The sequence below is a fragment of the Lutra lutra genome, chromosome 16, assembly GCF_902655055.1.
Source record: "Lutra lutra chromosome 16, mLutLut1.2, whole genome shotgun sequence".
Taxonomy (NCBI): domain Eukaryota; kingdom Metazoa; phylum Chordata; class Mammalia; order Carnivora; family Mustelidae; genus Lutra; species Lutra lutra.
The window spans coordinates 18,995,480-19,019,606 of NC_062293.1; the positions used below are offsets into that span (position 1 = coordinate 18,995,480).

The following is a 24,127-nucleotide window of genomic DNA, read 5'->3' on the forward strand; positions in this document are numbered from 1 at the left end:
GGGAGGCGGAGCCAGCGGCGGCCGAGGCTCCCGGCACCCGCGCGGCTCCCGGTGGCGGAACGGAGATCACGGAGCGCCCAGGTAGGAATCCCCGCAGGGAAGCGACCCAGGAGCCGGGAGGCGGCGGGAGGGGGCGCGGCGGGGGCGGGTAGGCGGCGCCGGGCCCCGCCCCTCGTGCGCGCGGCGGCTTCGCGGCCCCCGGAGCTCCCCGCCTGGGGGAGGGGGCGCTGAGTTCCCGCCCCTCGGCCCCCGGCCTTCCTCCCCGCGCTCACCCCCTCCCCACCCCGGTGAGCCCCGCTCCTTTCCCGCCGCTGGGTCTCCTCCGCACCTCCCGCAAGCGGCCCCCGGGGTTCGCCGTCCCTTCGGCCAGCCGCGCTCCTTGTTCGTCCCACAGGTTTCTTCCGAAAGCGAGCTGGAGTCTGTGCCTGGCCGCCTCGCGGGAGAGGGGGCACAGCTAGAAGGAGCCAGAGGGTGAGTCTGGCGGAGGGCGGTGCGGTGGCTGGAGAGCCCAGTATCATTCTTTCGCATCTTGGTGTCCCCGGTGCTCCGCGCCGCGGGTCTGGCTCCATGTCTGCGGAATGAATGAATCATTACTCTCCTTGTCCCCTTCCGAAGGAGGACTTTTGAGGTCCACGTGCTGCAGAGCACGTTGGGGGGTCGGGGGGGAGGGGCTCCTGAGCTAGGGCTGCCCAGTCCTGCGTAGTGGAGACCCGACTCACATTTCTCCACCTCTTCGCATTCTGTTCTGGGGGGTACTGCCTTCAGTTTGGGACTTGGGGGCGGTGGGGAAGGAGGAAGCTTGTAGGCCCAGATGGGTACTTGCTGAAGGTATGACCAGAGGCTTGAAGGTGAACAAGGGACTTGTGGAGGACAAGGGACCTGAGCAGGGCCTCTCGACAGGAACAGGGCACAGGGGGTGCCACAGAGCAGAGCGCCCCCTGTAAGCAGGGGCCACCTCATACCTTTGATACCATCCGGAAAAGGCCACCAGAGTATGGATTCTGAACTGTAAGCTACTGAACGCCTCTGAGCCTCAGTTTCTTCATCAGCAAAATGGGGATATTAGCGCCCATTCCGCAGGGCTCTGTGCACGTTAAGAAAAGTGTCATATGGGGCGCCTGGGTGGCTCAGTGGGTTAAGCCGTTGCCTTCGGCTCAGGTCATGATCCCAGGTCCTGGGTTCGAGCCCTGCATCGGGCTTTCTGCTCGGCGGGGAGCCTGCTTCCTCCTCTCTCTCTGCCTGCTTGTGATTTCTCTCTGTCAAATAAATAAATAAAATCTTTAAAAAAAAAAAAAAGAAAAGAAAAGTGTCATATGAAACCTCTCAGCAGAATGCTTGGCACATCTGGGGTGCCAGCAAGTCTTAGTTTTCTTTCTTTGCTCTCTGAAAACAAACAAATGAAAAAACAAACAAAAACATGCGGAGAGTTATTTGTTCCCATACCCTCTGTCCCCAAATTGGTCATGGACAGACACAGCAGGCATGTAAACCCTGTTGGTGGAATGAATATGGATCGACCCCACTTACCCTCCTTCTCCCAGAATCTGCAGGCAGAGCCCGGGAGCTGAGCGGCACAGACATGCCCGTGCTGTCGGAGGACTCCGGTGAGTGCCTTTCCTGGGGCCTGCCCGAAGCCGCTGAGATAAGACCCTGCCCACCAGCCCCAGGGACTGCTGGCGAGCCCTAGGAGATAGAGCCTGGGGAGACAGTGTCCACACTGCAGGATCCCCTTGGGGTCCCACGGAGCCAGAAGTACCCAGGGCATGGGTTATACTTCGTGTTCTTACCCTCTTCTCAGGTTTGCATGAGACCCTGGCACTGTTGACTTCTCAGCTCAGACCTGACTCCAATCACAAGGAAGAGATGGGCTTCCTGAGGGATGTTTTCAGTGAAAAAAGCCTCAGTTACTTAATGAAGGTAAAGCCCCATTTCATCCCATCTGCTGAGGGTTTCTAGAGGTTTTCAGAGCTGGCTGAGGCCCCAAGTGCATCTTAACCATTCCCCTGCCCCAGGAGGGTCTTCGTTGGCCCACTATGGGTGGCTTTCTCTTGGGCTGACCCAGCCGTGACCCACTCTGTGGCCATCTCGTGGGCAGGCTATGGGGTGTCCCTGGTGCACCTGGGCTGCTGACTTGGGAGTCCCCAGCCTGAAACTGGCTGTCTTTGCAGATTCACGAGAAGCTTCGCTATTACGAGAGGCAAAGTCCAACCCCTGTTCTGCACAGCGCTGTGGCCCTTGCTGAGGATGTAAGCCCCAGGTTTTCCCCTACGTTGTTAGCCCCCCTCCCTACTCCATAGGGTTCCATCACGATTGCTTAAGTTGTCGGGGACATAGGGGCTTGGAGCCCAAAGGGGGAAGAGACATCTCCTTTGCTTCTCCTCCTGCTCCTCCTTGGGCTTCTTAATGCGCAAAAAGGGACTTGTGAGCCCTGGACTGGGCCAAGGGACACAGGGACATGAGGATGCCCACTTACTGTGTGTTCCCGAGAAAGTCTGTTCCCCCCCGCTGTGAAATGAGAACATTTGAATCATATCAGCAGTTCTAGACTGTTGAGGTCTGGTGACATGAAGGTCAAACAGTCGCCTTGTGCTGTGCTTTGGGGAGGCCCAGTGTAAAGTCCTGGGGTCACGTGACTTGCGGTGCGCCTCTACTGGCTCTGGGTTCTCATTTTTTAAAGGAATGCTTCCTAACTTCCCGCGGACCTGCCCTCTATATTGCATGGTTTGGGAAGTTGATTGCCAAGGCCAGCTCCTGGGTATACTCACCTAACCCCAGGAGATGGCCTGGCGGGGCGTGGGTGCAGACCTTCCCTCCTTTCTGCGCTATGTGATGTGATGAGGAGCGCGTTAGGCTCTCAGGCTCCCAGGCTCGGCACTGCCTCTCCTACCAGCTATGGGACCTACCGCAGGTCATTCAACCACCCCGAGCCCCAGTTTCTTCATCTAGAAAATAGCACAGCAGTGAGAGCACAGATAATAGAGCCACACAGACCCAGGTTCAAATCCTGGCTTTTCAACCTTGGCCAAGATGTTCAGTCTCTCTTGTGTCATTCTCGTCTGTCTCATGGCAAGATGAGAATAGCTGCTATGTTGAGTTTACTGTGAAATTTGTCCTCATGAGGGGCGCCTGGGTGGCTCAGTGGGTTAAGCCTCTGCCTTCAGCTCAGGTCATGATCTCAGGGTCCTGGGATCGAGCCCCGCATTGGGCTCTCTGCTTGGCAGGGAGCCTGCTTCCCCCTCTCTATCTCTGCCTGACTCTGTGCCTACTTGTGATTTCTCTCCCTCTGTCAAATAAATAAATAAAATCTTTAAAAAAAAAATTTGTCCTCATGAAGCAGATAGCACCTAGTGAGGGCTTAGTAAGTTAGCTCCCAGTAGGAGTAACGCACACGAGCTACTCAGGCTCTTCTGATCCGGGCTGTGATTTCCCTGAGAGTGTCAGTCCTGGTGTGGCTGAGTGTCCCATGCACTCTCGGGTGCTGTCACCATTCCTTCGAGGACCCTTGGGTCCAAAGCTCAGGAAGCAGGGTTTTCCCTAGAGACTCCCAGCAGGCTCAAAGCCTGGGCAGCCACGTGTGACGTTCTGCCTCGTTCCTCCACAGGTGATGGAGGAGCTGCAGGCTGCCTCCGTGCACAGCGACGAGAGGGAGCTGCTCCAGCTGCTGTCCACCCCCCACCTCAGGGTAGTCACACAGTCCCTGCCTGCCCACGCAGCTCATGTCCCCCTGGAGTGGGGGCCCTGGGGAGCGCTCAGCCGGGAGGCTGAGGAAAGGAGAGTTCTGAGTGGGGGAGTCCTCAGTACCAGTGTCTGGGTGGTGGTTTCTCTGGCATGCGACCTGAGACCCCCAAATCACTGCTCGGCCAAGGCCCCCTGACCCCTGGGAGCTCTGGGGCTGGCCCGTCACTTCTCTTGCTTTCCTGACAGGCCATGCTCATGGTACATGACACCGTTGCCCAAAAGAATTTCGACCCCGTTCTTCCCCCTCTGCCTGATAATATTGATGAGGATTTTGATGAAGAATCAGTGAAGATTGTCCGCCTGGTGAAGAACAAGGAGCCCCTGGTATGTGACGCCCACCTCTCTTTCCCCACCCCTTCCATCTCCCATCCACCTAGAAAACTGGGAAGAGACCCCCCCCCTCCACGCCAAAGTCTCTGGAGTGAGTGATGGCAGCTTTATTGGGGGCTGCCAGTAGTCCCCGTGACATCTTTGTGTGCAAGGTACCTCTTTCTCTGGGTGTACACAGCCTCCCTTGACTGTGGCCAAGCTCCTTTGTGCAGTACATAATCTGCGCAGCTGTACAGGGCAGCCCTGATCATCACGGTCCCCATCAGAGGTTGGCAGACTAGGTTCCAAGTGCCAAAACCAACTCACTGCCAGTTTTTGTAAATAAAGTTTTACTGGCATGAGGCCATGTCTGTTCATTTCCGTATCGTCTGTGGCTGCCTCTGCGCTGCATCGGCAATGTGGCGTAGTTACCACGGAAACAGTGTGGCCTGCGGAGCCTGAAATATTTACATTTGGCCCTTTACAGAAAAGTTGGCCAAATCCTGCTCTGAATACTGAGGGAGCACTGGGCAGCAGCCATTCTTCTCCTCAGCTGACAGATTGTTATGATTTTGGGCCAAGTGCAGCATTGATTTACAGAGCAAAGGGACAGGGTTGTTTATTACACGGGGGAGTGTGGAGGAAGTCTGAGAGTTGATTGCTTGCCCCAGAGAATGTCTCAGCTGGCATTTTGAATTTTCACCTTTTAGCAAGAGCCCTCAGCTAAACCACTTTTGCAAATGGAAGGGGAGCTCTCTGCCCCCTCTGTTTCCCCCCTTGCAAAATGGGGCAGGCATCCATTGACGCAGCAAACATACCGTGTGCCAGGCACCGTGTTGGGCACCTGCAGATCAGAGGTGATGAAGACTTAGTCCTTGCCCTCTGGGAGGTCACAGGAGAGTGATGGGGGTTTTCTGGAAGAGGTGATGCCCAGGCTGAATTCCAAGAAAAGGAACAAGTTTCCCAGGAGGAAAAGAGAGAGGAAGAGCACCCCACACAGTAGAATGACCGGAGCAAATTCAGGGTAAGGGAAACAGCATGATATATTTGTCAACGGAGAGTCCTGTGTCCTGGCCTTGGTTCTTGATTTTGGCCAAGAAAGAATTCAGAACCAGACTCTGGAGCAAGCAAAGGTTTAATAGCAGTTTAAGGGAAAGGACACTCTGGAGGTGGGACACTGGGAGATCAGGGTTGTCTTTTTACGTTTGGATAAGTTATGGGTCATAGCTGGGCTGGTTTCTGCCAAAGGCTGCAGCCAGTCATCTAAGGGACTCCTGTTGTTTGGGGGTAGATGTTTTGGATCCCATATGGTCCTTGTCTGACCTGTTCTGGTAGCCATTCTGGGGGAGGGGGGAGGGAGGACAGAATAAGGGGTTAAAACCGCAATGTAAATGTATTACAATGAAGCTCTAGGTTACTATAAGGCACTGGTCATAGGGAAGAACATGGGCGTATCCCCTGGGGTCTGTCCTGGCTGTTTGGAACTTGGCCTCCACCCTTTCATCAGTGGGAAAACACTTGTTCCCTGCTCCTGTCTAGCTCATTGCCTACTCTGTCATATTCAAGGTGCTCTGGGCTTCCCGGTGCGGATGTGGAAAGCCAAGTTTGTGGTTAGGAGTGACGGAGGTAGGGCAGAACCAGCGGGAGATGCCGATGGCCCATGCGCAGTGTCACAGCTTGTTCCCAAGGGCAGCAGGAGGCCATTGTAAGGTTTTACAGAAAAAATTTACAGAAAAAATAACATGATCAGATTTGCGGTTTGGGAAGATCTCCCGGCTGCCGAATAGAAGGTGGCCCGGAGAGTGAGGCCAGCTGAGGACCGGTGTGAAGGTGGGGAGCCGACGGGGAGGTCCAGAGAGGGGGCTTGACCTAGGCCTGTGGGAACAGGGAAGAGAAATGCAAGAAATATGTTGGAAAAAGGTTAGTATCACTTTGTGACTGCCCTGGTTTGGGCAGGAGTCTGGGGGGAGGGGATGTCCAGGATAGCGCCCAGATGTCCAGCTGGGACTACTAGTGGGCACTGTGGCCGTCGTCCAAGGAATGGAGCTTAGGTCCCATTGAACGCAAAAGCGGAGGCTTCCAGGAAGTGGAGGGATAATTGTTCTGAGACATAGATCTGGCAGCTGCCTGCACCCGGGAGGGGTTCAAATCACACCTGAGAGGTCGGGACCACATAGGTAGAGAACAGACAGTGAGGCAAGAAGGGGTCCGGGTCTGAATCCTGCCCCTTTCATCACAATCCTAAAGGCAGATAGAGGAGGACCGGGCCGTGGAGACCTATCGTCAGCTGGGAAGACCCGGGAGAGAGGGGTGTCACCAGCACCCTGGCTAGGAGAGGGTCCCAAAGTGTGGGGGGCACTGGAGGCAGACAGGAGGGAGGCAGAGGCAAGAAGGCTGAGAGTGTGTGGGAGCCGGCAGCTGGTGGGCGGTCAGTGCGGTGGCCGCTGTCTTCGAGGGTGCAGGTGGCAGTGACTTGGAGGGCAAGAGGTAGAGGAAGCAGGTGCTTGCTCTAAGGGAGCAGAGATGGGGTCTGCCGGAGGGAGGGGCAGGCTTTTTACTTATGAGGGGGACGTGATAGTATTTTTGGAGCCAGGAGGAGTCAGCAGGGAGCAAGTATTGAGTCTGCTGGAGAGGGAGGGAGGGGACAGAGGCACCAGCCCAGACGGGAGGAGCCACTCTGCTAAGAGTAGAGAAAGGAGGACAGGATGGACGGAGATGCCAAAAAGTTGGAAGGTCTAGGGGGCAAGACACCATGGGGTTTTTGGCTGATGATTTCTCTTTCCAGCAGTATTTGTCCTGCAGACTTCAAATAGGTGACATAAACAGAGTTAGTAACAAACGTGCCCGTGTGTTTGCAGTAACAGCCAATCATAAAAGGTTAACATTTATTGAGCACTTACTGCATGCACTTAGGCTGTGCAACATAATTGAGGCTTGCCCGCATCACCCAATAGAATCCGTGCACCAGCCCCAGGAAGTTAAATGCTGTCCCCCACCCCAGAGGAAGCGGACTCAGAGGAGATAAGGGGCTTCCTTGCTAAGGCTGCATGCTTTCAGGGAGTGGCAGGTGGATTCGAACCCAGGGCCGTGCAGCACCGGAGCGCAGTGCGTCACCGCCTGCTGCCATGCCTGCCGTGGTCCCGCCTGCGGGGTGCACGAAATTGAGGGCTTGTTAGCACCTCTCATCTGAGACATCATCTCTGCTGGGCTCCACGGGCCAAGTTCTGGTCCCAGAGCTCTGGCTGGTCATAATTGGTGCCTCTCGGCAACCACAGAGGGTCTGGTACTCTGTGATTGATTAGAGGTTTAGAATTTGCAACCGCGTTTTCTCCGAATTATTATTAAATGTCTTTCCAAGAGACAAGGGCTGTGATAGGAGAGACAAGCCCTGGACTCAGCGTCCCACAAGCCTTCATGCCTTCGCAGCTGGGCGACGTTGGGGATGCTGACCTTCACCGACCCTCTGTCCCTCATCCCCAAAATGAGATGTGGGGATCGCTGTGCTGTATCAACATGAGAGGCTGGTTTCGTGCGTCCTCAGCGCTGGAAAGAGCTGTCCTTGATGTGCCCTCTGGGGTGATGGAGAGACGGGGAGGCTCTGTGGGGTCCAGAGACTCGGGGTCTGAGGTTTGGGGCTGCCTCTGAAGAGCCTGCCTGCTCTGTCTCCGATGCAGGGCGCCACCATCCGGCGGGATGAGCACTCCGGGGCTGTTGTGGTGGCCAGAATCATGCGAGGGGGCGCGGCAGACCGCAGCGGTGAGTGATATCCCTGGTGGCCTGGTGGAGGTGACAGCCAGTGTGCCCCAGCCTTCCCCCACCCCACCCCAAGGCCATGAGTCTCCTTTCCTTCTCCTCTCTGGTCCCCTGTTTGGGATGTGCTTTGCTCTCCGGGAGTGGGCCTGGAATTCTCTTCCTTCCTCCCGAGCCTGGTAGAAATTGTAATTGTTTGAACATACTTCAGGCACGGAGAACGCTGGGGTTGGTCAGATGGGCTCCTGCACTGGCCTCGCTGAGGACTGGGGTCGGTGAACCCACAGCACAGGCTTGACGGGTTTCCTGACTGCGGAGCAGGGACGCCCATCCCCGCCACCCCGGTTGTCACGCTTATGGAGGAAAGGGTGTTCACGCCCCAGATTTGTTTGGGTGGAAAACAGGTGGAGAATCATTGTTGTGTGAAACAACTACTCGGTTGGGAGGCAAACCTCCTGGTGGGGAGAGGTGTTACCCCAGAAGCCCCGGGATCACTCCTGTGGAGACCAGTGCTTCTCAAACACTAACAAACACCGACCCCCCCCTCCCCGCCCCGCACCTTGTTAAAATGCAGATTCGGATTCAGCAGGTGTAGGGACCACCCCCGAGATCCTGCACACCTGACCGCCTTCTGGGGGCTGCCCATGCTGCCGGCCGTCTCTTTGACAAGCAATTATGGCCTCGTGGGCAGAGACAGTTGTTGTTAGAGCAGAGGCCAGTGGGCAGGTGTGTTTAATACTCTCGACGACATCTTTAAGTTTTCTTGGGATTTGAGAAAGACGTTCTAAGAGTATGTCTGTTAACCCAGGAAGGTGAAGAGTTAATGATATTTTTAAAGAAACAGAGGTTATAATGGAAAGAATCAGGCTTTCGATGCCAAAATAAGTGTGTTTGGACATAGGTTCCATTATATCTTAGCAGAATGGCCTTGGGTTTTGGGTCTCAGCTGGCTGCTTGCAGACCAGGGATTTCCCTGGGGAGTTCGGAGGCCGCGATGCTGAGTGGGGCACCCTGCGCACAGTAGGACTCAGCCAGATCCGGGCCTGCCGGCCGTCTTCACACCTTGAGTCTGCCGTGCGTGTGGTGGGCTCCTCCTGCGGGTGCCAGTGGTGCCCCGGGCCTGGGGCCCCTTCCTGTGCTGATGGGCAGCCCCTGTGTCTCCTAGGTCTGGTCCACGTTGGAGATGAGCTCCGAGAAGTGAATGGGATCACAGTCCTGCATAAGCGCCCTGATGAGATCAGCCAGATTCTGGTACGTGCTGCATGTGTCCCGGGGTAGCGGGGAAGTGGGGGGTGGTCTTTGGAGACCCAAACAAGGTACTTCTAGGAGCCAGGGAGGATTCTGCCTCAGTCTCCGTGTTCACGAGGAGGCTGTAGGCAAAGTGGCTTTGCAGTACGCCCAGGGTTGGGGTGGGAGACAGAAGAGTGGCATTCCCAGGCCACCTGCCTCTCAGACCTCTTCAGCATAGCCCCACTCCCTTTCCCGAGGCCCCTTCTGTGACAGGCCCTCAAAAGGGCCTCCTCTTCCGACGGGCTGAGGAATATGGAAAAAGAAGCTGTGGTACAGGGAGGACCAAGAACAAGGGCTTTGCGGGTCAGCTGGTCCTAGGTTCAAATCCTGCCTCCACTACTTTCCAGCCGGGCAGCCTTGGGCCTCCCATTAGGTCCCCCTGGGTTCCACTTTCCTTTCCTGGAAAGTAGGAACAGGGAGGAGGGTTCCTCCTCCAGTGTGTGGTTGTGATCAGAATGTAAACATCAGGAAAAGGATACAGCACTTCCTGTCTGTGAGGGGATTCTAGGGTCTTAAGTGCTAGGACGCAAACAACCTCCAGAACCCATTCTGCTAGTTTAAGTTGCGGTTGTCAAAAGCTCCAATCACAGTTTTATCTTCTTTATCCTCAGGCTCAACACTTCTTTATCCTTCTCCCCCAACACGACCCTCTTTGCTAGTTTCTGATGGTTCAGGAGGGGGCAGAAATGGGCCGATCTGAAGAGAGGGAACCCCACTGTTGGGACCCCTCGTTGCAGGCAGGCTCCTTTGGTCTTCCTGCCCCTGCCCCCTGCCCTTTCCCTGGTTCGAGGCCCCGGGCTCCTTGTGTTTTAGGGCAGTGCTGGTTCGGGGAGACTGTTGGGCCAGATGTGCTCTCATGGGCAGACCACATTCTGCCTTGTGCCCCCCCCCCCCCATGGAGATGCAGGGTCTGTGTCAGATAGAGGGAAGGGGAAACCCTGGCAAGGCAGGGGTAGCCTGAGGTTGGAGAGACTGATGGGGAAGATGGGAGCAAAGGAGGGAAGTGAAACTGAACTTAGTTATGAAAAAACCCTGAGAAAAGAGAAAGGAAGGGTGACCTGTGGGCTCTAGAAGTCAGGAGGGAGGGAAAGGCCGAATTCAGTGTGTGCTCTGTCCTTGGTGCTCATTCAGAGTTCCACGTCCCTCTGTCCCATGACAAGGCGGATACTGGGTTTTGAGTTTTGCTTTAGTTAATTCATGGGAGCCGCCTTGGGAGGGTGGCCCACAGGGGAGGCGGCGTGTCTGACTTCCTTCTGAACGTGAGTTTCCAGATCAGGGCAGGAAGACTTGAACTCACTGAGGGTGAGGGTTAGACGTGGGAGGTGGTAAGCTTCAAACTCTCTCCTCTTAGGCTCAGTCCCAAGGATCCATTACCCTGAAAATCATTCCAGCCACCCAGGAGGAGGACCGTTTAAAGGACAGCAAGGTATGGAGGGGTTGGAGGTGGGGGAGGGCCTTGAAGCAGTCGTTCTGGAAGAGATCACATGTCTGGTTCTCCAAACACGCGCTCAGTAGAGAACTGAACTCAGTCACGCTGTGATTCATTTATTTGTAACCTGCCTCTTTCTAAACAGGATTTGACGTGGCTTACTAATAAAAGACAAGGTTATTTTAATTGAAATAGAAAATCAAGGCCACGAAGAGGAGAAAGTACCAAATGTGCTGGATTTGGGACCAATTAAGTAACTGCCATTTGCTTAATTCTTTGGTGAGCCTACCTTTTTTGGGCACTTCCTCTGTGCCGGGCGCTCTGCCAGATGCTGGAGACAGGGACAGTTGGTAGCCTTGAGGACTCCTGGTTCAGAGAGGGAGGCCGGAGAGCAGGTGTTTCATTGCTATGTGATTAGTGCTAATGTTTCAGAAAGGTTCCGAGCAGAGTCATGGACACTGTGGAAGGGATTGGGTAGTAGGGGTACTGGAAGTGAGGCTTGAGACAGGTGAAGGTGAGTAGGACATCGATGGCAAAGAAGAGGGGGCGGAAAGTTCGCGCTCAGAGGTCTGCATCTACTGAGGCTCAGAGGTGCAGAGAGGAGTACATTCGGGGGGTTGGTGAGAGCACCGTGGTCGGGCTCTGGAGGTGTTGTGCTGGGAGGTAGGTTAAGGCTATCTTCTGAATGGCCTTGAATGCTTTCCTAAGGGTGCTGACATAATCCTGGCCTGGTTTGAGGTCTCAGAGGCCAGCCCTGAGATGAAGAGTCCGAGTGCAAGTAGTTCATTTGGAGGTAACCCCGGGAAACTCCCCAGGGAAGGGAAGGCAGTGAGTGCAACAAAGCGTGCGTCATCCCGGTGGGAACTCGGGGATCCCACATAGACAAGTGTCTTCCCACCCAAGAGCCAGGGGAGCTGGGCACCCACTCCTGCCAGGCTGTATCCGGGTACGGATTCCCAGCATTCCCTGCTGGCTGCATTAGAGTAGAGCAGTGGCCAGAGAAAGCCCTTGGCCAGAGAGACACCAGGGTTGGCTGCTGGAGGTCTGGCTGGGGGGACACTGAAATGGTGAGACCCTGGGGGATGTGGGAGCTCCGGTGGCAGGGGTGGGGTTGGAATGGGTAGAGACAGGAGGCAGGGAGACCTGTTAGGGAGGCTCTTGTAAAATGCCTCTGGGAGAGATTATTCTGACCCGAGTGGAGGTGGTGGGAGAGAGGACAAGAGAAGGCATTGCTTTGATTTCAAATAAATTGGGATCTGAACTAGCAACCAGGGCAGAAAGGAGAGGAAAGGCAGGACACACTTTTCCTCAACAGATGGAAGGAAGCATGCCCATTTCTTTAAAGAAAGATGATTCCCAGCCTCTGCCTCTGGGCCTGGAATGCAGGAAGAGAAGGGACATCACAGCACTTGGCACAGAGTAGATGTCGACAAGTGTTTTGGTGATTGGGGATCAATAATGGGCAATATCTCGGATGTCAGATTTTGACAGCAAACGAAGACATCATCTCTGTGTGACTATTTCTTCTTTGCACACTTAGATTGAACCCTAGGGCTTGCTAGTATAGACTCTTACCTGATGGAAGCTGGTTCTTTCTTGGATATGCTATATGAATCTCCATAGACAGCTTGTGCAGGTTCTAACTTGGCACAGGGAGGAAAACATGGTTTTCCTGGAGGAAAATGGGTAACCTGTCCCTTAGCCCATCCTTCCTAAATATTTCTTCTGATCCAGAAGCTTGAGCTGGGATGGCCATATAAGATTATACCCTCTTCCGAATGCCTGGGACCCTGATAACATCTGTGGCTGGGTGAGAACGTCTGTCCTCAGAATATCTGGCCAGAAAGTTCTTACCTTATCTAACTCTTTTCTTTTTTAAAGATTTTTGTTTATTTATTTGACAGAGAGAGAGAGAGAAAGAAAGAGCGCGCACGTGTGCACAATCAGGGGGAGGGGTATTGGGGGATGGAGAAGCAGACTCCCCACTGAGCAGGGAGCCCTTTTCGGGGCTCGATCCCAAGACCCTGGGATCATGACCTGAGCTGAAGGCAGACGCTTAACCGACTGAGCCACCCAGGTGCCCCTAACTGAATCTTTTTTCTGGTTGACACATAAAGGAATATGACTTAGATCTGTCTCAGAAAACTCTTTTGTTTTTTGTTTTTTGTTTTTTTTTCCTGTTTGTTAAAGTAATTGGGCCCTAGTGGTCTGGTCATAGAGATAAATAAAATAAATCCATCCACTGAATTATAGGACAAGAAAGTGTGACAAATGCCATCTTCTCTAGAGGGGTGACTTCAGGGTAAAGGGAAGAGCTGGGGTGGCCGAGGATGGGGTAGATGAGGCAGGGTGAGCTGTAAAAAAAAAAAGTGGATGTCAGTCGCCCACTGCAGAGTGGTGACGAGAAGTCAGTCACAGTTGTGCTGTTGGTATCTGTGCTCTCATCAAAGCGTCTAGATCACTTATTTAACAGATGGCCACTGACTTCATTAGGGACAGTCAGCATATCAAAAAATAACATTTTTGTTAAAATCATGCTGGTTCCTAGGCCTAGCTGTTGCTTTGTGTAAAGCTAAGAGGCTGCTCCAAGGACAGCAGACTGGGTAAATAAAGAAGTACTTAGGCTGGAAAGAGAAATTCAGATAGAGGGGCCCATCTCTTAATTTTCTGAACCTGAACGGATTTCCCGACTATAATATTCAAAATGGTTTGAAGAACAAGAGGAAACCATTAGCTTTCTGTCCTCAAGGCTGCTTGCCCGTCCTGCTGGCCCATGAGAGGTGTCCTCCAGCCTTTGATGCACCAGAGACACACCTGTGCTCACGCTCCCCACAGGTGTTCATGCGGGCGCTCTTCCACTATGACCCCCGGGAGGACCGGGCCATCCCCTGCCAGGAGGCGGGCCTGCCCTTCCAGCGGAGGCAGGTCCTGGAGGTGGTCAGCCAGGACGATCCCACGTGGTGGCAGGCCAAGCGAGTAGGGGACACCAACCTTCGAGCTGGCCTCATCCCCTCCAAGCAGTTCCAGGAAAGGTGGGTCTGGGGCGTGTTGTTGGGGTGGGCGGGGGTGCAGCTGTGGCGTGGCTAGAGGCGTGGGTACCCGGACGGAGCTTCAGCCAGAAGGGCAAGCGGTGTGTCGTGGCCTAGGTTAAGTACCCATCCCCCTTGTGGTCGGTCTTCTTGTGCTCTAACCAGCGCTGATGGCCGTTAGCGATTTAAATACACGTATGGAAATCTATGATGTCACTGAACACGGGTATGTTTTATAGTACGTACTTCGAGAAAGTTGAAAAATAAAATATAAAATTACAGAAGAGGAGGAGGAGGGAAAACAAAGTCCCCGAAGCCTCGCCACCATCGAGGCATCATGATAGATGTCCTTTATGTGCTTTTTTTTTTTTTTTAAGATTTTATTTATTTATTTGACAGACAGAGATCACAAGTAGGCAGAGAGGCAGGCAGAGAGAGAGGAGGGAAGCAGGCTCCCCGCTGAGCAGAGAGCCCGATTCGGGGCTCAATCCCAGGATGCTGAGATAATGACCTCAGCTGAAGGCAGAGGCTTTAACCCACTGAGCCACCCAGGCGCCCCCTTTGTGTGCTTTTTATGGGAGAGACACAGAAAGAATGGGAAGTCATGCTTTTGGCCGGGGCAGGGTAGGGGGGCATGTGTCCCGTGTCCCTTCACATGGTGCCTTTAGCATTTCCCACATTATTACCTCGTCTTTATTGTGTGGTTTTTAATAGCTCTATGATATTCCATCAGAAAGTAGACCATGCACTCTCGGGCAGCGAGGATGGTTTCTGTCCCCCGCCCCACCGAGGAGCTGATGAGTGTAGCCGGAAAGTCACACGTGGTTCAGACACTTTCTAGAAATGTGACAGGTTCTGGGGGAGGAGGACACCAGGCTCTGCGAGGTTGCATCCTGGGAGGGTTTGGCCTCACCTGGGTGTGCACAGAGGCATCTCTGGGTGACTTTGCTCCTTCCCCGTGGCTGTACTTTTAAGCTGTCTGCACCATTCCGCTGTGACCGCAGTCATCACCTTGCTTGCGAGACTCTTCCTCCTATTTCGAATGGTTTCCTCTGGATAGATTTCCAGAAGTGTAAATGCTGGCCCGGAGGGTGGGGCGGCCTGCATTGCCTCTCTTGTAGCCTTCTTCCATCTTTTGGGGTGTGGAATGCTGCAGTGACAGATGTCAGGGGTCATCTGCCTCAGTGCCCCCAACCCCCATACACGGTCCCTAAGTCAGGCGTGTCAGCATCCCCTGGGACCTGGCTAGAAATGTAAACCCTTGAGCCCTTCCCCAGACCTGCTGAATCAGAAACTCTAGGGGCCGGCCCTGAGCTCCGTGTTCCAACAGAGATGGTTCCGAGGTGAAATTGGAGAACCCTTGCCCTCTTTCCTCAGGAACCTCAGACCCACGTGCATCTTGGATTCCTGGGTCTTCGGGGGAGAGCTCTTTAGCTGCATTTAAATGTGGGACTCTAGACCCCTCCAAGAGCCCTGGGTGTTTTCTCAGATCCGAGGTGAGGCCTTGGTGATTGCCTGGTCACTGATGATCAAATTGGGTAATGTGTCCGGCTTAGCTCCCTGATGACGGGGAGGAGGGGGCTAAATAGGGTAACTCTTGCCCTCAACTCTCCTGGGAGTTGCTGTGCAATCTCCCAGCGTCCCCAGAGCTAGGGAGGCTGGATGAGAGTGAACGAGAGGCCTCCCTTCCTTGAGAATCAGCCCTAGGAAAGTAACCACCCATCACCGGTGTGGCGTGGGCCCCATCCCTGTGTGTGACCGTCTTGGGCTGGAGGAGCTTCTCCTAGAGCAAGAGACTTGCTTTCTTCCAGCTTGTGAACCAACAAGCTTCTGTGAAAGTCTCTCTCTTCATGGCCACTGACTGTGGAGGGAGGCCCTTGGAATGCCAGGATGCACCCACATGTGCAATCCAGGCCTTGGTTTCTCTGAGTTTTCCAGAAGGTTCTCTCTGACTGGTTTCATGGCTGAGCTCATGGGCCTGCCCATCTCCTTGTGTCCCCATAGGCGACTAAGCTACCGGAGAGCCACTGGCACCCTGCCAAGCCCGCAGAGCCTCAGGAAGCCTCCCTGTGAGTAGATGGGCAGCAATGGGCTGGGGTTAGGACTCAGGGGCTTTGTGCCCCGAAGAAACAAGCACTGGACTGGAGAGGGCAACCAGGGGTCCTGTCTGAGCTGGGCAGGCCCCAGAGGCAGGAGGGGAAACTGGAATAGGTCAGGGAGTGGGGAGCTATTCTCTGGAGAGGAGCTACTGTATTTGGGACCCATAGATGATACGAGGGGACATTTTAAATACCTCTTCCAAAATAGCGTGCAAACATGTCTGTGTGTGTGTGTGTGCGTGCATGTGTGTGTGTCTCTCTCTCTGGGAGAGTGTCCACTACCAAGCAGTCTGATCCTGACAGTTTTACAACCACTGATGCTGGACAGGAGTGGAGAAGGCTGCGAGTGATCCCATGTTAGCACCCAATTTGGCAAATAAACATAAAGGATGCCCAGTTAAATTTGCATTTTAGATACATTATAAATGGGTTTCTAGTGTAAGTATAGCCCATGCAATATTTGGGACATACTTATGCTAAGAAATTATTTGTTGTGTATCTGAAATTCAGAATTAACTGAGAGTCCTCTGTTTTATCTGGCCCCCCATCCCGTGCAACCCGTACCTTCAGAAGACACACTCACCTACCACCTTGCCTTTCAGTCATCATAGTGTGAAGGAGTGGAGTCAGGACATCCTCTTTTCCAACGTGGGAAAATGGAGGCTCGTGAGGTCAAGGGAGCAGGGCTGGGGTCAGGTTTTCAGAGGGCCTGTGCCCTCAGCCTCCAGGTTAGAGCCCTGTATAGAGACGAAGCTGCCCGCAATACGGCCTCTCAGGCTCAGGCCGGGGCGGGGGGGGGGGGACTCGGAACCAAATGAGTGGCCCAGAGGGGTGTCAGGTGACCAGAGCAGAGCTGGCTGGGAGCCCAGCTCTGCACCGCCCAGCTCTGCACCGCTCCATCCTCCGGCACCTGAGTTTGAACAGGCCCGTCTCAAGCCCCGGAAAAGAGAGAGCAGGTCCCGGCCCCATGGCAGGCATCCTGGGGTGAGCTGCTCCCTGGCTGGGGGCCACTGCCCACGGCCAGTCTTCCAGACCAGCTCTCAAGGCAGAAGGGCTGTTGAGTAAATCGGCCTTGGAGCTGTTCACGCCAGTGCTGCACCGGCTTGCTTTGGGCCACTAATGAGACACACACGGGAGACTAATGAGAGTTAGGCTTGGTTTCATAATGCACCACAGCTCGGATCACAGGTTTGCTGGAGGAAAGAAAGAGGGGACAGATGGAGGGCTCCCTGTGCACACGAGGCCACGGCTGCCTCTCAGCTGCGGAACCTCCTGGTTCCCCTCCACTAACGCTCTTCCGTCTGTCTTTTGTGCAAACCGAAGATGATCAGCCTTGTGACAAAGGTAGGCTGGTGTTTATCCCCCGTGCACCCGGACAAGAGTGTAGACTGTCTGGAGCTGGAGGGGCTTCTTTTCCTCCCCACCCCCCGTGCCCTGAGGTGTGAAGAGCTCCAGGGAACAGAGCTCCTCCCTGCCCACCCGGCACATAGCCCCCTCGTCCCCACCGGATGCTGGCTGGGTGGGAGGCAGAAGATAGGAAGGGGTGACAGGGCGAGTGACTGTCCCCTCCTCCTGCACAGTGAACCTAATCCAGAGGGGCCTGCTGGCCCAGAACTCCTGCCAGGGTCCTGCAAAGTCTGTTCGGGGCCTAAGCATGGAGAATTGAGTGAAACAGAAGGACTTGGTTTCCTGGAGAGCCAGGACATGGCATTTCTCCCACCCCCAACGAGACATCATCCCAGTGGCCTCCTCGTGGCCACCTAGGAGCCGGGTCCCTTTGGGTCAGAATATGTGTCCAGCAAGGCTCACTGTCTGCCTCTCTCTGTTTGGTTCCCAGAGACCTGTGACTGTGAAGGGTACCTCAAAGGACACTACGTGGGTAAGAATCAGGCCTCGTCCCCCAGCTCCCCATGCCCCGCCTATGCAAAGCCAACCATGGCTCCTGGACTAGGGGAAGACAGAGGCAGGGTGATCTGAGCTCCAAGAGCAGCCAAGCCTGGGGGACCCACATTTCCCTTCATCTCTGTCAGCCAGGGGAGGGGGGCTGACCAGCCCAGGCTTTGGGATCTCCCCAACTTCCACCCAGCCCTCTGGGAGCAGAGCTCTGTCAGGGAAGGGACGTGGAGCACTCCGTTACCACCGATCTCTTATCATCACAGTCTCAGCCACGGTCTAGTCCGTGTGTACCACCACCACCACCACCACCGCTCAGTGACGGAGCCTTCTACCAGCCTTTTACCAGTCTCCAAAGGTCCTTTGCTGCTTTTATATTGCTTGGTCTTTTTAAAGGCCTTAGAAACCGGCAGAGATTTTTTTTACCTTTCATTTTGAAGTAATTTCAAACTTAACAAAAAGGTGCAAGAATTATACCCAGAACTCTTTGCCCTATTTGCTTGTCATCCCCTTTTTCACACGCACACGGTTTCTTCCTGAGTCCTGTGACTCGGTTGTAGCCATCATGTCCCTTCACCCCTAAATGCCTCAGTATGTATTCCCTAGGGACAGAAACATTCTCTTACAGTCCCAGGGGAGTTATTAAAATTCTGGAAGTTTAACATGCAAGCAGTTCCATCATCTAATACATTGTTCATATTAAAATTTGGCCAGTTACCCCAGTAATACCCTGTAGAGCATTTTCCCGGATCCAGGACCCCGGCCCCCCCCAACCAGGACCACATGTTGCCCTTGTAGATTTGTATTCCCATTTCATGGATATGGAAATCGAGGCTCAGAGAGGTGATGACCCAGCCAAAGTCAGCCACGTGACTCTTGGTTTCGGCTCCGGTCCTGATCTCAGGGTCGTGGGATCGAGTCCTGTGCTGGGCCCCACACTCAGCGTGGAGTCTGCTTAAGATTCTTTCTCCCTCTGCTCCTCCCCCTGTGTTCTCTACAAATAAACATCTTTAAATAAAACAATAACCTTGAACCCTAATTTTGGAGGCCAGATGGTCACCCTTTCTTCATCTTACTAGGCATCCTGATCAGCCCCTTCCTGTAGCAGGAGGTGGTTGGGAGAGGCCAGTGGGACTCAGCTCCCCCTTCCAGGTGTGGCCAGGTAGAGAAAGTCTTTATTGGGAGATCCTGGGAAAGATGCCACAGTTCTCCCCACCCTTCCCGCAAAGCTGGTCTTCGGAGAAGCTTCCGGCTGGGCCGAAGGGAAAGACCGGGAAGCCCCCAGGAAGGAAAGGGGTGTGCAGGAGCGGAGTCTCCAGAGCTGCTGACCTATGAGGAGGTAACCAGGTACCAGCACCAGCCTGGTGAACGGCCCCGCTTGGTGGTTCTGATTGGTAGGTGAGGGCCTGCATTTCCAAGGAGTGGGCGGGTTTCCTCCTGGACTGGTGGGGAGGGAGCTCAGCAGGGACCCTGGTCACCCTTCCTTTCATTTCCCAGGATCTCTAGGAGCCCGACTGCATGAGCTGAAGCAGAAGGTGGTGGCAGAGAACCCACAGCACTTTGGCGTTGCCGTTCCACGTAAGGAGGCCCACAGTGGGGGGGAGGTTGTGTGTGCACACCCGTGTGTAAAGAGTTCATAGGGACTTGACTCCCCAAATCCATCCTAATCCTTACTTTGGGTCTGAGGGACCGATGGGCACTGCCTGCTGTGGGCAGATCATGGGACCTAGGCATGATAAGAAACCCACTTTCAGGGGTCCACTAGGACCCTCTGAGTCAGAAGCGGGAGGACCATCTTCTCAGTTCCTTCCTGGAATGGGAGATAGGTCTAGAGCACACTGCAGGTAAAGTAGCAACCTTGGGCACCAAGGGGACGATCCAGCTTCCTCTTCACAGTGACTCTGACTCCGACAGCCCCTGCCCTCTGTTTGAGTAAGAGAGTAGGACAGAGAAGCTGGGAGCCTGGTAAGTTCTGAGACTGCTCGTGCACTCCCTTGTAGCCGGCTTCTGGGCCATCAGAATGGCTGGGTGCCCTCCAAAGTGCTCATACCCCCTGCCAGTTCTTGAGGCTAGGAGCAGCTGTGGAAGCTGAGACCGAGGAGGCAGGAGGCCCTGGTTCTGGATGTGATGCAGAAGAGGGGAACGAAGGGTCTGGGAGCTTCTATGGGCAGTGGCTTGGGCAGCCCTCCCCATACCCTTGAGGAGAAAGGTGATCACCATCTTATACCGCAGAGGAAGACGCTGGGGCTCAGAAAGGTTAAGTAACTTTCCCAGTGTCACACAGTTGGGAAGTAGTGGGGCCAAGATTCAAACCCAGGCAGCCTGTCCAGTCACATCCTTGATGAGACCGCACAAAGCCTGCCACTCCTGTCCTTGGCTGTCCTTTCCCTTTCTGGAGCCCTTAGTCCTTCTGTCCTCAGAGGGATACAGTGTGGGCACCTGGTAGTCACCGAAAGGGAAGGCTCTGGTGGCAGCAATGAGACCTTTCCAGAGTGTTCTAAGGGCAGCTACCAATCCTTTCTTTTACCAGACCCCTGGGCCTCAGGGCCCATACCCCAGTCTGTGGGTTGTCAGAGTTGTCTTTCGGAGCCCTATCTAAAGTGGCAGGGATGGGCGGGAGGCAGCAGGGCTCCAGAAGCCATTCTAGCGACACACCTCTGATGGACCTGGGAGGTAGGCTTCCGAGGGCCACTGCCTTCCAGGGCGGACTGAAACCTGCAGGATCTGTGGAAGCTGCTCATATGTTCATCTTTCAGAACCTCCAGATCCATCCCCCGGGGCAGGGGTACATGGTTGGTCAGGCCTACCCGCTTCAGGCACCCCACAGATAGGTGAACGTCCCCCCGCCCCTTGCTTTTAGGACCTGAAAGAGTGGAGGAAGGCTTCCCAAGACTTCCCACTTCAGAGAGGCAGTGACTTTAATCCTGGGTTTTGAAGCATAAATAGGAGTTTTCCAGGCAGGGAAGAAAGGAATAGTTCTGTATACAGAGGGATACGGTTGTGCAAAGCGATGGAGGTGTGACCCAGGGTTGCAGCATTAGGGACTGGGGGAGGGGGCTAGTGTGGATCATGTGGGAGGAGATACTCATCTAAGTTCTTTAGAATGTTATCGGTGGTGAATAAAAAGTTTTTAAGCAAGTGAATGACATGATCAGAAAAGTGACCCTAGCAGCTCTCCCCAACGTGGGGCAGAGATGCCACATGTTGAGCACAGAGCGTCCTGGGTTGGTCCCCAAGGTCATGAAAATTCTGTCCTTCAGGACCCCCATCGTTTCTTGCGGAATGCTCTAGAAAAGAGCAATGTGATCCTTCATGCGTACTCTCCTTCTGGGAAGGACCTGGTTTTCCCCTGAAGTGCATGTCTCAGTTCTATCACAGAAACCAGTGGAGAAGTGCTGCCTGATTTGCGCTAAGTTGTATGAGAGCCAGATTTGCTAAACCGCATCTTGTCCATCACGGGACTGTCTGTCTTCACATCTCTGCTCTCGAAATGAGAAGTCACTGAATAAGGATTTAAAGGCCTCCAGCAGGGCCGTCTGTATCTGGGGCCCCATGGCTCGCAGAAAGGAAAACAAGGAGGAAATCAACAGTTAGGGCTAGAGATCCCTCCTGCGATTCTTAACAACCAACACCACTTCGGCCAGGCCATCTAGCGGGGCCGCTAGGGGCAAACACTTGGCATGGGACAGAGCTCACACCCCAGCTTGGGCTTGATCTCCTTCCATCTCAGTTGTCCTCCCCTGCAAAGTGGGAGGCCTCGTTTCCCACATCGCGGAGTGTGTCTGCCCCCCAGTGACACTGAGAAATGGGAATGCTGGTTTCCTTCACAAAACAGCAATGAGCTCTGGAGGGGAAGGGGAGACCCAGGCTCGCTGCTGTTCTCACGCACTGCGAGGTGACATCTCTTTGCCCGGTTTCCCTTTTCCTTTTTTTCAAAGATACCACCAGGCCCCGAAAGAGCCATGAGAAGGAGGGGTTGGAATATCACTTCGTCTCTAAGCAAGCGTTCGAGGCTGACTTACATCACAGCAGGTGCGTGGGCCTGACGGCCCAGCTGGCCCTTGGGGGCCCCCGGCTGGTGTTCTGCTTGGCCTTGTGGGAGCACTTTTGGGAAGGCAGGGGATGCGGGAGAGGAGTGGTGGTGGAAAGTCCATCCAGCTTTACCTGCTAATTTAGGCAAACTCAGGAGCTGAAGGCCTGTTGGTGGTGTTTTAGGTTCCTGGAGCATGGCGAATATAAGGAAAACCTCTACGGAACCAGTCTGGATGCCATTCAGGCGGTGATGGCAAAAAACAAAGTGTGTTTGGTGGACGTGGAGCCGGACGTGAGTTTCTGAGCCAGTTGGGCATTTTCTGTTGGCGGAATATATCCATGAGGGGGCTCAATCGGTTGAGAGTCTGACTCTTGATTTCAGCTCTGGTCCTATCTCAGGGTCATGGGATCGAGCCCCGCGTCTAGCTCTGTGCTCAGTAGGTAGTCTGCGTGAAAGTCTCTCCTTCTGCTCTCTCTCTCAAAATAAAATAATAATGAGGGAGCTGTATATTACACAGGACATTTGACCTCCGTCTAAGGCTTTTTTAGTCCAAGGGACTGGATGTTAAAATTTCCTTAGGTCTCTCTTTGAGAATCTAAGGAAAGCTTTGCACCCTGAAACGTGCACATGTATACACGAAATGGCATTTGTTGGAGGATGCTCCAAGACCCCCTAGTGGCCTGCAGACCTGGGGTCGTGGCCTCTGCATGGAGGGGACCAGGTAGTAGCACGGGTGCCGCTGGTCTGTGGTGACAGGACGGGGAACTAGATGCCAGGGCACGGGTGGATGCCGGGGCCCAGCTCCCTGTACCGGGATACCGCCCCTGTGCCCCCAGGACAAGTCAAGTCAGCTACTCAGGGAATCTCTGAGAGATTCCCAGAGAATCTGGGACGACCCAGAGAGCCGTTTGAAAGAGAAAAGGGAAGGAGACATGACCCTGTGAAGGGCTTCCAACCTGTTTCCAGTTCTGCGTGCCCTGCCTGCCGTGTGTTTGACGGGGGCTCAAGCATCTTTTTAACCTTGTCTTTGACAAAAACTGCGAAGCTTTGAACTCACTCTGGGTTTTTCTTTTTTTCCTCTATAGAACTGGAGCTCTGATTTTATGCTAGAAGGTGTAGGCTTTATTTAACAGGAGTTGGCTTGAGACAGAGTCCAAAAAGCACATTATGTTTATGAAGGAAAAACCCTCTTGCATTTGGACTTGCTGAGGGTTGATCATCAAAATTAAAAGTCTGAATTGCAAAATTTTATCTGAAAAGTGATTTTATTGAATGGGGGGCTGCAGAATGTACATATACGTTTAATGCCAGTGTTTCCAAACTGAGGCCCTTACGTTATAGGTCATAGGCGCTAACAGGATGATTTGCACATTGAAAAGCTTCTAATGTCTGTACCATTTGTTTCAAATGGTTTCTTAGTCTCTTCATTTGCTTAGCAAACCTTTTCTTCTCTGAATATCATAAGGAGGCCTGTGTGATAACACATATTTTGAATTAGTGTAGTCCAAACTGACGTTTGACTAATAAGAGTTGCACATTAAATCTTCTATCAGGACAGGGCATGTGGAGAAGGGCATATGAAGGTTAATCAGAGCTTGTGGGGTCAGAGCTAAGAGAGACGGCAACACCTGGACCCGGGGCTTCACTACGTTCCTTCTCAGCAAGCGGGCCTCTGGGGCCCGGCCAAGTCCAGTGTCAAAGTGGAGGACGGGAAAATGAGCAGCTGGTCTGCCCAGTGGAAGTCCATTGTCACTAGACCATGCGATCAGGACCCTTGCCCCTGAGGTTCTGAGATACAGCACACCCTTATGGAGCATTCAGAAAGTGTTTCATAATAAAATATTTCTCAAATGTGTAATATTTTTGAACTTTCTTTCTCAGGCACTTCAACAACTGAGGACCTCAGAGTTCAAGCCCTATGTTATATTTGTCAAGCCTGCGATTCAGGAGAAGAGGAAGACACCACCCATGTCCCCTGCTTGTGAGGACACAGCTGCCCCACTTGTAAGTTTAAAGTGGATCATTTCTGAGGGCCTGAAAGGGCTCATGACAGCTGCCTAAGTGTCCTCGTACCTTCTGCACGGGGCTGTCTTTCCGTTTGCCTATTGGCCAGATTTAGATGGTCGGGTCACTGGAAAGCCCAGGTAGAGCAGCTGAAAGTTCCTCCCACTTCAGACAAGGATCACTCCCCACCCTTCACTCCTTCACAGAAGGATCCTCCCAGAAAATAGGGGACATCTGTCAAAGACTCGATCGCACTGATCTGTTCAATTCCCAGGCCACACCCCAGTCGTCTTAATTGAAATACCAGCTTCGCATCCAATCTCTCCCATCTCTGTGGCAGCATGCCCAACCCTTTCCTAGGCCTTTAGAACCTATATTCTGACCCTACAAGTGCTCTTGCTAAATTTGGGACCTGGGGCGGATGGCAACAGAGAGAAGAGGAGGAGGAGGAGGAGGGAATATTTTGGAATGTGGGTCTTTTTGGGGGAGGACGGCTCCCCCACACTGTAAGAGCACTGAATTTCTGTGAGCACAAGAGAGAAGGCAGAAGCTA

The 24,127-nt window shown here is 53.8% G+C and overlaps 2 protein-coding genes across 2 annotated transcripts in view; one reads left to right on the top strand and one right to left on the bottom strand.

The window, feature by feature from the left end:
• The window catches only part of MPP3 (MAGUK p55 scaffold protein 3), a 25,454-nt gene continuing 1,327 nt past the window's right edge, over window positions 1-24,127 (top strand). The window contains exons 1-19 of the mRNA XM_047707433.1: window positions 1-81; window positions 395-471; window positions 1,542-1,604; window positions 1,799-1,917; window positions 2,169-2,246; window positions 3,602-3,682; window positions 3,925-4,062; window positions 7,722-7,803; window positions 8,963-9,048; window positions 10,439-10,513; window positions 13,352-13,548; window positions 15,550-15,614; window positions 16,968-16,988; window positions 17,482-17,523; window positions 18,767-18,931; window positions 19,035-19,115; window positions 21,476-21,569; window positions 21,753-21,861; window positions 23,452-23,574. Of these exons, the coding sequence (XP_047563389.1) occupies window positions 1,580-1,604; window positions 1,799-1,917; window positions 2,169-2,246; window positions 3,602-3,682; window positions 3,925-4,062; window positions 7,722-7,803; window positions 8,963-9,048; window positions 10,439-10,513; window positions 13,352-13,548; window positions 15,550-15,614; window positions 16,968-16,988; window positions 17,482-17,523; window positions 18,767-18,931; window positions 19,035-19,115; window positions 21,476-21,569; window positions 21,753-21,861; window positions 23,452-23,574 (1,581 nt within the window). The 5' untranslated portion in view covers window positions 1-81; window positions 395-471; window positions 1,542-1,579. The remainder of the gene's footprint in view (window positions 82-394; window positions 472-1,541; window positions 1,605-1,798; window positions 1,918-2,168; window positions 2,247-3,601; window positions 3,683-3,924; window positions 4,063-7,721; window positions 7,804-8,962; window positions 9,049-10,438; window positions 10,514-13,351; window positions 13,549-15,549; window positions 15,615-16,967; window positions 16,989-17,481; window positions 17,524-18,766; window positions 18,932-19,034; window positions 19,116-21,475; window positions 21,570-21,752; window positions 21,862-23,451; window positions 23,575-24,127) is intronic.
• Window positions 22,829-24,127, bottom strand: part of CFAP97D1 (CFAP97 domain containing 1) — a 13,338-nt gene continuing 12,039 nt past the window's right edge. The window contains exon 7 of the mRNA XM_047707436.1: window positions 22,829-23,040. The gene's annotated coding sequence lies outside the window, so the exon portion shown is untranslated. The remainder of the gene's footprint in view (window positions 23,041-24,127) is intronic.